This window comes from Globicephala melas, chromosome 4 (assembly GCF_963455315.2).
Source record: "Globicephala melas chromosome 4, mGloMel1.2, whole genome shotgun sequence".
Lineage (NCBI taxonomy): Eukaryota > Metazoa > Chordata > Mammalia > Artiodactyla > Delphinidae > Globicephala > Globicephala melas.
The window spans coordinates 77,617,869-77,629,256 of NC_083317.1; the positions used below are offsets into that span (position 1 = coordinate 77,617,869).

Here is an 11,388-nt window from a genome sequence, read left to right on the forward strand (position 1 = left end):
GTCAAATGACTCTACAGAATGGCTTTCAAGTACCCTGGTGCTCTGTATGTTAGGTGAGCATTGGCTTCCATACCCCTCATTATCCAAATTATGATATGTGTATGTATATATATATGTATATATATATATATATATATATAAAATTCTGATGGTAAGTAAACCTATACTTGAAAATTGATATATACACATTCACACAGACACACATGTGTTATATATTCATACTTTGGATGAGATTCTAAACACACCTTTGTAGATCAAAAATCAAAAGTTAAACTCAACCACCATCTTCCTAAGCAAACTAATGCCTTTGGACAACCAGCCTACTGAACACATATAAACTGTATAGCCAGAATCTTTGGTTTTTAAGGCGAACAGCATATGCCATGGTAGAAAAAAGAGGTTTTCTGATTGAGGAGATAATTGAATTATAAGTAGATTATGAGATATCTCTTTCCTCTATACAAAATCAAAATAGTTGAGACATGTATGTGATAGATTTCAAGGATTTTGCATTATGTAAGCTATTTCCACAACTTTTTTCTGCGTTTTATTTCTTTCCCCTCTTATTTTGTACCCTTTTCTTGGTCTCATTCATGGCATACTACCAGGGTGTAAGTAAATGATATAAAAACGATGTATTACTGGATTTAAAGGGAAAACCTATGGGAATTCTGGTTAAAATTGTCCAGAAACATTGATCTAATTAAGAACAATATTTCATACACTTTAATGTACTGTATATTTAAAAGGTCATGATGCCTCACACTCTTTTTTGTAAAAAGCTTAAATATTATCATGGGAGTATTTTGATGCTTCATGATTTGGGAAATTAAATCAAGACTGATGATCCAGGCTCAGTTTAAATGCCAATACAAAAATATCAACTTTTGAAAAGCCTCTGTGCAGAAAGCATTTGATTTCTGAGCTCTGCTAACAGGTTCAAAACTGCTTGAATCTCACACAATTGGAAAGAAAATCAGGCAGGTGGTTGAAAAGATTTCTTTGCTTCTGCGCCATCTAGTGGCCATATTTGGAAATGTTCAATGTTTGAAAATAAGTAAGGCGGGAATATTATTGATATGTATGAATCATAAATGAATCATTAAATATGTGTGAATTCACCAATTTTTGAATTAAAATTAACTGTAATTCTGCTTTTTAAAGATGTGAAAGCAGATGCTACTCCTCTTTAAAAGATTTATACTTTTAAGATAAAGATGCAGCTATTTTTAAAAGTACTGAATCTAACCACCACCATCCCCTAAAAAAGTAAAACTAATTTAAACAATGTTTTAATGAAAAAGCTCCAAGTTGAGAGATCTATTTTCAAAAATTAGTTCTACTTCAGATTAATGCATATGGTAGAGTTTTGGGAGCATGTTGTAGATAATTAAAATTCTTAGTTAACCAGTGCCAATAACAAAGAGAAATGGACAGTTTTCCTTTTCAGTTTTCCCTCCCTTGATTCTGGAAGGAAAATTGGAGCAGGGAAATGCCCCAGCTTTGTGCTATGCAAGGAAGAATAGTCTCCTAAGTTCTTTACTTTGGAAAAATCTGGAAATTGTATAATTACTGAATGGTGGCTGAAGATTTACATTTATTCAAGGCAAGTACAGCACAAAGCCTTCTCTGACTTTAATCATCAGTTAGATGCAAATCAAAAGGAATTTTCTTTCATCATACTTGGAAGAGCCATGGATTATTTTCAACAGCAGCATATTTGTGAAACTTGGGTATTTCGTTATTTTGGTTTCTCTGTGCAAGTTTGAAAAAGATAAAATCCAATGAGTTCCATTTGCTTCATGAAAAACTAAACTCAGTGGGGCTGTGTTCCAAACGTATGTTTACAATCATTTAAACTTCAGAATACATTTTCCCTTAGAAGCAATGTCATTAGTGGAGCTTGTTTATTCCTCCGCATACCTGATCTATGAGAGGTGATGCTCTCCATTTGATAAGATTAGTCCTTTGTGACTCCACGTACCTGCAACCAATCCCAACCGCTTCAGGCAATGGATAGCTTCTTTTCCCAAAGTTCTTCATGTGTAAACATATTTTCAATTCTTCCATCAGAGACAAAGCATTAAATTGTTCCCACAGCCTCTCTTTAGTATTGTAAGATGTTGATGCCAAGACTCTAATCACGTAGAAGCAATGGCAAGCACGTGTGGATAAGTAAGCCCTTGACCAGCACCAGGGAATGAGCAGCTCAGAAAAATTGAAATTAGATCCTAAAACCATGCGTATAGGAAGGCTTTCCTGTCCTGCTTCATATGTCTTCTAGTATTAGTTAACTTGCTGTTTCTGTGTGAAAATGCACAACAAATTCCTGCTCCAGAAACACAAAATCGGATTGATGCTGGAGGCACCAGTAACTAGGAACCTAGATTCACATCAGAAAGTCACTTTGATGAAGCTGCTTGAGAAAAGCAACTCTCTCTAGCAAAGACAAATCAACTCCTCAATTATCGTGAACAGAAGAGTAACCCAGAAAGTGACTGCTTTTCTCTGCTCTTCCTTTTAACACACACACACACACACACACACACACACACACACACCGCACACACACACACACACACACCCCTCAGGATCTTTGACTACTCCGCTTACCTTTGACCTTCCACAAGTTCGTCACACAGTCTGGGAGTACCTACGTTAAGTAGCGTCCAGGGACTTCAGGAAATCTTCCAAATATTCCTCCTGAAGCTGGCAGTGGAAAAACTTAGCCGATCCCATTTTATGGCGAAGGGGACCAAAGGTTCTTCTAATGGTCATATATCAACTCAAGTCAATTCAGAAAATAGCTAGTTAGAACTGGTCCATCTTATCAAATAGTACAACGATTGGTGCCACTTTCTTGCTTTTATTTCTAAGCTGTACTATGGAATAAGTCAGGTTTCTGTGTTTCCCAAGAAAGAAAAATGAACTCTGCTTAGAGCAGACACTTTATTCACGGAAGCAAGACCCCTAATATTCCATTGCTTCAGCTTACTCAGTTTGGAGAGCCTGCTTATTTGATCTAATGCTCTGGCTCAGGGCCCCCAGCAGTGCCTCTTTCCCTTCTACCCTGTCCTACCTAATCATTAGTGGACAGCTCCATCTGAGCCAAGCTTGGAAGGACTGTGCCCATCATTCCAGAGCCCTGGAGGCCATGGAATTGGTCACCTGAAGGGGTGGTGTGTTCTGATCCCTGGAGGTATGAAAACATTGGCTAAGGACTACTGGGCAGGAATATTGTAACAGGAATTAAAGTATCACATGGGATTAGACTTGACTTTTAAAAAATTTTGTATTATGAGAAGTTCACAAACCATAAATGCACAATAAGGAATTAGAAAGGGTGCATCCAAGGAACCACTACCTAGGTCAATTATAAGAATTTGCCAGCACTCTACATGTCCCCTTGATTTGTTTTTGCCATTCCACAAATATTAAATGTACATCTACTTAGGCCAGATGTTGTGCTAGTGCTAAAAGTAGAGACGTGAATTCAAAGAGAGAGCCTTTGCCTTCATGGAGTTTACCAGCCACCAACGTAGCATGTATTGAGCGATTACCATTTGCCATGGACTGTGCCAACCGTTTTACCTGATAACTTTATTTTCTGAATTAGGTATTGTTTTGACCTTATCTTGGTTTTACAGTCAAGGAAATTGAAGCAACTTTCAACCCCAGGATTCCATTAGAAGGATAGAGAAGGGGGATTGTAGAAATGGTAACAGTATAGGAATTGAGAGTCAAACTTTCACTCTCTTTCTCAGGCCTCTATAAAACCAAAGTGTGGGCGTATGATCAGCTTCTCATCTGGAGGAGAGAACCCGCATGGGGTGAAGGCAGTCACCAAGGGCCAGAGGTGTGCTGTGGCTCTGTGGTTTACCTTGGACCCACTCTACAGAGAATTGGTGAGTTTCTGACCCACCCAGAAAGCCACTGAGACATCCTATAGACCTGCTTCATGAACTGATTTATCGGAAAAGCCCTTTTGATCCATAACCCTTCAGGGATCTTAGAGATCATGGGGAAAAAACCAAACCAAAACAAAACAAAAACTTTTACAGAATCCTTTCTGTCTGGTTTCCAACACTGGCTCTGTTTTCTAAGCAAGAACAAATTTTGTTAATCAGATCCGTAACCTAGCAATTACGCATTTGATGTTTGTAGGATGAGTTTGAGGAAAAGAAGGGCTATGAATGCAGTTCTTAATCAGATGAGTTCTTAGAAGTGAAGCTTTGCAGAAATAGACATCACAGCCATATTTGGCAGTCTCTAATTAGTTTTGAGTTTATTGATAAATTGTCGCATCAAGAGAGAGGAATCATTTTTTACTGGTCACTGGGAAGACTGATCTGTTTTCTCAACAAATCCTTTAAAAGTTCACTGAATAATTTATGAAACATATGTAGAAGAGGGTGAGGACACCTGAAAGTTTATCATTTACTACTATTAAATTAAATATTAAAATGTTGTTATTATTCTATTGGAAGTAGCTAAGGATACTTAGCCCGGGTAATAGACCGTGATCACATCCTTCTGGATGCTGTGGGCAGAGATTATGGTGTCTGTCTGTGAGGCTGCAGAGGGATGAATTAAGACCTCTGGATACAAGCCCCTGGGAGGAAAATCTAGGCTCAACATAAGGAATAACTTTCTAATTGTCAGCACTATTTGGTGGACTCGTCTTCTTTGGAAGTATTGAGTTTCTTGTCACTGGACGGCTCCAGTCAAAGCCTCAGCAACTGCTTGGCATGGAACGCTGAACCTGAACCTGAACCTGAAACTTCATGGCAAGGGCTAAACCGGATGACTTCAAAGTCTCCTCCAGCCTTGAGTCTTAATGAAGCTATGAAATTCTAGTGTTGAAAATGGCATTCTAACCAAATTTCCTCTTTACATCCCTAAATTGAATCCAATTTCATCAGAAACTTTAAAATGAGTTTCTCTTTGTCATATACTTTTTGCCATCAAACCTGACTCAGTTTTTAAGCCATATCCCCTAAGCATTCTTTCATATATTTCACAAATGTTTATGGAAGATCTACTCTGTGCCTGGAAAACTCACTAGGTAGGCCCTGGGGGTACACAGTTGAACAAAGCATAGCTCTGGCCACGAGGAGCTTGGAAAGGCTGAAAAGCAAATGACAGGGAGAAAACAGCAGTCTGCGTTTGCAGGGGGATAGCAAGGAAGACTTACGTATATAAGCGCAATCCTAAGAGGGCAGAGAATGATAGCCAGCCACAGAAAGAGAAAAGAATGGTCCTGACAGAGGGAGCAGAGCAGGGAGAGATCTGAACACTTCACTTCCTTCACCTGTAATTCCTCTCTCCTCCTGTGTCTCCACATCCACAGTGTCAGCGTTCCTCCGCATTACTCCTTCTGGACTAAGGAAGCTAGGTACCTGAGTACGCAGTGCAGCTATCACATTGTTGAAAAATTGCCTCGCCCTTTTTTCTCTTTAGTGTTTAATTCAATAAACACTTAACCTGTTTTATTATTCATTACCTCAGCCCTCTCTCCCAAGATATTTTTTATATCTAAATAAGCTAACACAAAGTTCTCTTTGAGCCTTGCTAACCTGGCAAGTACAGAGTTAAGAAAGTTCTTCAATCTCCAGGCTGTGGCGACATCTAGTGGTCACAGACGAAAATGACCAGAGCCTCTGAGGCAACTGCTAGAAAATTTTGCCTATGACGTGATTCCCAGACTTTGGGAATCAACTGGCGATCTTTACAAACTATTGACATTTTGTCTACCACCCTTGGAAATTCTGGGTTAATTGATTTGGGCTGTAACCTGAGTGTCGGAAGTTTTAAAAGCTCTCCAGGTGATTTCAATGTGCAAAAAAATCTTCAGAGTCCCTGAGTTAGGCGTCTGCTCTCAGGTTGCATCCCTGGGCAAAGAAAGCCTGCCTATCAATACATCGTGAGAACTGGCAGACTTCCATGCTCATAGATTAGTTAAAAGGCACTGAATTCTCAAGGAGTATTTAGCAACATACACCGGTAAGGATGCCCAATATTAGAAGCTTCAGTTGTTTGTATAGAGACTTGCAGCTCTTAAACATCTTTCCTTTCAGGACGTACATGACAACAGTCTCCTGTGCATTCAGATTGCAACATTTTGTATCTACATCAGTTTGCTAATCAGCAAGATGTTCTCCCCATATTCATAAAAGTAATACCCATTTTATTTGGACATCAAGACAGTTTAGTTTTCTGTTATTCAGTATATTTGGTCCTTGTAGGTGCCTTTTGGTCAACATTATGATCAATTACAAGCTCTTGAATACAAGAGGCTTTGTTTCCAAGTCATAAAATGTTCTTTATATAACTTACTATGCTGGATATTGTGCTAGGGACTACCTATAGGAGATACAAACTAGATAAGACATAACTTTTATTTTCAGGGAGCTTAAAGTCAAAGTGAAGAGATAATACAGGGGCCTGAGTAATAAAAGCATAGCAAAGTTCAGTAGGAATTATTAGAGGCAAAAATGCATGGTGGGGACTTCCCTCATGGTCCAGTGGTTAAGAATCCGTCCTGCAATGCAGGGGACACTGGTTCAATCCCTGGCTGGGGAACTAAGATCTCACATGCCGCGGCCCATACGCCACAACTACGGAGCACACGGGTTACAACTAGAGAGCCCGCATGCCACAACTAGAGAAGCCCATGTGCCGCAATGAAGAGCCGGCACACTGCAACGAAAGATCCCACATGCAGCAACTAAGACGAGACACAGCTAAAAATAAAATTAATTAATTAAAAAAATGCATGGTGTTTAGGGGATAGAAAGAGGAAACCAGGAAAGGCTTCATTGAGGAGATGGCATTTGACATGAGCCTTAAAAGATGAGCATGATTTCCTTAGGGAGAGATATTTTAGACAGGGACAGCCCTTCATCCACTTCTGTATTTATTCATCAACTATAATACTCCCTTGCCAAATGTGTTGAGCTTTTCTGGACACAGGAAAGACAACAGTGACCAAACATGACAAGACTCCCTGCTTTCATGGAGCTTACCTTCTAGTGAAAAAAGACAACAAATAAGTAAAAGAATAAATAATTGAGGGATTTTCAGATAGTGAGAAATGATGTGCGGGAAAGAGAACAAGGCAACTGATCTGAGAGTAAAAAGAGCCGGGGGTGAAGTGTGAGGGGCCTCCAGACAAGTGACAAGAAGAAGCTAACCATGGTAAAGGTCTTCGGAGGAGTATTCCAGGGGGAGAAGAGGTTGTAAAGGCCCAGAGACAAGAAGGAGCACAGAACAGTCAAGAAGCAAAGAAATCCAGGGTGGCCAGAACAGGGCATGCAAGGCGGAGAGCGGGCTGAAAAGAGGGCACAGAGGAGGCGGCGATCGGATGGACAAGCTGCTCAAGAAATATGAATTCTACTCTAACTGTACAGGGGACGCCATATTCCTTCCTCACCTCCCCCAGCCCCAGGAGTTACAGGAGAGGAAAGATTACTGTAGCTAACGCGTCGTAGACTAGAGTCACGATAAAGACGGTGAAAGGATGTGGGCGATTGGAGATGCCATTTGGAGGTAGACCAGCTGGGCCTGTTGAAGGATTGGTGTGGGGATAAGAGAAAGCATAGGATACAGTGGAAGCATCCTTTAAATCCTAGGGGCACTTAACCTGGACTAGGATGAGGAAGTCCTTCTCAGAGTGCTGTGTTCAGAGACCTTGTGGTAAGTCAGGAAGGTGGAATGTAAGGTGAAGCGAGAGGGGAAGACAAGGTGAGCTGAAGAAGAGAGAAAAGTCAGAGTCCTTATAAGCACATCAAGGAGGTGGGACCTGGAGTCTTCCCTGGTGGTGCAGTGGTTGAGAATCCGCCTGCCAATGTAGGGGACACGGATTCGAGCCCTGGTCTAGGAGGATCCCACATGCCGCGGAGCAACTGGGCCCGTGAGCCACAACTACTGAGCCTGCGCGTCTGGAGCCTGTGCTCCGCAAGAAAAGAGGCCGCGATAGTGAGAGGCCCGCGCACGGCGATGAAGAGTGGCCCCCGCTCGCCGCAACTAGAGAAGGCCCTCGCACAGAAACAAAGACCCAACACAGCAAAAAATAAATAAATAAAATAATAAACTCCCACCCCCAACATCTTCTTAAAAAAAAAAAAAAAGGCGTCCCTGGTGGCGCAGTGGTTGAGAGTCCTCCTGCCGATACAGGGGACGTGGGTTTGAGCCCCGGTCCGGGAAGATCCCACATGCAGCGAAGCGGCTGGGCCCGTGAGCCATGGCCGCTGAGCCTGCGCGTCCAGAGCCTGTGCTCCGCAACGGGAGAGGCCACAACAGTGAGAGGCCCGCGTACCGCAAAAAAAAAAAAAAAAAAAAGAAGATCCGACCTGGAGCGTGGAGCAATGGGAACCCACGTGAGGGTTGTGAGCAGTGAGCAGGAAAGGGTGGGGCTCGTGATTCAAGTGCAGAGAGTCCATCAGAAGCACGTGGGAGGGGGTGTGAAACAGATCCGTTTGGAAGCTGCCTCAGTAACTGAGTTAAGAGATGATGAGAGCGTAAACCCATGGTCCTCAAGCAGGAGCGATTTTGCGTCCTCTACGGCACATTTGGCAACATTTAGAGACATGTTTGGTTGTCACGACTTGGGGCCAGGCATGTGCCACTGGTTACCTGTAGTAGGCAGAAGCCAGCGATGCTGCTAGACATCCTACAATGCACAGGACAACCCACCCAACAGAGTTATCTGCTCCAGGACGTCAGCCGTCAAGGCTGAGAAACAGTGGCCTGAAGTAAGGCAACAGTATGTGCACTGAAAAACAGAGGGGGCAGAACAGAGAGGACTGGTGACTTATCAGATCCAAGAAGCCCTGGTCAGGCTTTGGGGGCAAATGGGGGAGCAGTGGTGGTCTCTACTGAGAGAAGAAATCTGTGAAGAGGACAGACTAGGCCTGTGGGGGAGAAAATGGTGAATCCAGCTTGAACACTGACCTGGAGAACTGAACTGGAGATCTCCGTGGGACCACAAAGTAGCAAGGGAAGCCAGCAGTTGAATATACAAGATTGCTTGGCAAGAGAGAAACCTTGGAAAGTAATTGCTCAGGACATAGGGAAGTTGAGAGAAGGTACCCGGGTAGGGATGGAGATGAGGTTTCATTCTTAGCCAGATTTAGCACCCATCCATGTACAGATGGATGCCTGGAAGTGTTGAGGAAGCTTCTGCCACTGATTAGTATGCTTGTAACAGCAATGTGGAAATTGTCTTTTTTTGCAGGAGCGAACACAGGCTGATGAAGTGATCGCGATCCTGGATCAAGCACAGCAAGGGAAGCACAAACCAAAGATCAACCCCAAAGATGAGCTATGAAAACGAGAGAAAGAGTGTTCTATCAGATATTTATATAAATTGTTAATCTTATGAGAACCTTTTTATTTTTGTACAGAGCCACGGTATATATTAACAGGTTACTATGAGTCACCAGATCTCCCTTCTGTGCCTAAGGATGCTTGCTTTGCTTTGCCCCTCTCGGTCTTTGTGTCTTGGTTTTTCAGCAGGTCATCTCTCAAAGCCCAGTCACGCCCTCCCCACCACACACACACACGCACACACACACACACACACACACACACTTCATTTGCTGTAGATCCTAAAACACAAGCAGAAAGAGTAAGTCCATTCTTGGCGAGACAACAGCTCCCAGACATGCCCACGTCTAAAGTTAGCGTGTGATTTGAACTCCGAAGGCCTTCCTGGCTCTGTGCCTTTCAGCCACCATCTCCCCCAGGGCTGATGGCCATGAGTTTGAGTCTGAGGAGTCTCTGGTGAGGTCAGAACTGCTTCAGGTATTGCTGGCTTGAGGGCCCCCAAGCTCTACAAAGGAACGACTCTGATAAGGAAGGCGTGAGACGGGGGAGCTCAGCCTTCCCAGGGCCTGGGTGGAGTTTGTGACTCTGGTGTTTTCAGCAGAGAGCACCCTTACACTGGAAACTTCAATTCGCCCTGCAACCGGGTGCCAGAAAGGACTGCCCGAGGAGTTGTGTCTTTAAAAAGGTTGTACAGGGGTTGAAGTGGCATGGCTCTTCATCCCAGTGATTTTGGAAGGAAATCTTTAATCCCACCTGAATCAGGGCACCATGGCCACGTTGCCTGAGAGTGGGCTCCACTGTTGAGAAGGTGTGTTTTGTTCATCAGGAAGAATAAAATGGATTTCTGATTGATTCCACTCTCCACCTGCATATATTTTGGGGGCCCCTTCTCTTTGGTGCTCTCCAGCTCACGGATTTTAGTGCTTGTATCTGATTTTTTAAATAAAGGGAGCCTTCTTTTAATATTTGGCGTTTATTTTTCTTCCCCCAAATGTTTCGTTTGTCTCCAGGTAATGGTTTTGTGATCCCCCAGGAGCTTTGGGGACCACCCGGGGTAACACTGGGCCATGGCTAGCTTTGCTGGCAGGTGCTTTGGGGCCGCAAGAAGGTGGGAGCATTACTTGTGAAGAAACAGATGGTTAGCAAACAGGTGTTACCCAGAGAACATCTGGTCCTTGGTGTGAATTCTAAGGAAGACGCTGCAGAGACAATGTTTTGGGGGGTGGGGACTGAGGTTGTTCTAGCTGAGGGAGTCTGCTCCACTAACCCATGGGAGATCGTCTGCCTCTGTGATGGGCAGTGGTAGAGGTTGTAGCCCTTAAGAAAACCAACAGATAAAAGCATTTTCTTGAAATCACATTTACTTTCTGCCATTTATGATCTTGGGTACTGGTAAGAACATTCATCCTTTGAGACTGAAAAATTGGGTCATAATGATTTATGTGCCATCCGTTTTTCACCCAACCTTCTGGTTGCATTTTCATCATGGGAGAGTGAAAAGAGCATCAGATTATAATCCCAGCCTGATCAAATATGCTCTGCTGTGTGACCTGGAGCTACTCTCTTTCCCTTTCTGGGCTTCAGTTTCCTTCTCTGAAAATGAAATCATTGGCTGTCATTGTTTCCAAAAGCCCTCCCTCTTGCTCTAAATACAAAACAAAGCTAAAATGAAACAAACCATAAAACTGATTTTAGAAATACTCACAAATACAACCAAATTTACTTCTACCAACTTTTTCAGAATTGTGAATGGGTCCATCATGTGTATGTGTGATTTTAAGACTTGAAACCTAATTTTAGGGCTGAAAATCCCTGAGCTTTGGAAAGGGAGGTCGCTATTTGTCTGCTCTCTTACTGAGAAGCATTTGCTGGCACTCGGATTTGCTGATAGGAGGTTCTGGCCAAGGATCTAATTTCTGTTTTCTGGCAACAAGGCGTCAACAAAGAAAACAGTCTTTGGCTCCTTGCAGCCCACGCTTCCTGGATGCTCTGGGCGCTCTGGGAGAGGCTAGGACTCCGGCACTGACTGCCATTCAGCCCCACAGACAGTGAGCAGAGACC

The 11,388-nt window shown here is 43.0% G+C and overlaps 1 protein-coding gene across 1 annotated transcript in view; it reads left to right on the plus strand.

Moving 5' to 3' along the window:
- P3H2 (prolyl 3-hydroxylase 2) overlaps positions 1 to 10,282 on the plus strand; it is a 159,517-nt gene extending 149,235 nt beyond the window's left edge. The window contains exons 14-15 of the mRNA XM_030860839.3: positions 3,765 to 3,905; positions 9,236 to 10,282. Coding sequence (XP_030716699.1) covers positions 3,765 to 3,905; positions 9,236 to 9,328 — 234 coding nt within the window. The 3' untranslated portion in view covers positions 9,329 to 10,282. The remainder of the gene's footprint in view (positions 1 to 3,764; positions 3,906 to 9,235) is intronic.
- The last annotated feature ends 1,106 nt before the right edge of the window (positions 10,283 to 11,388 follow it).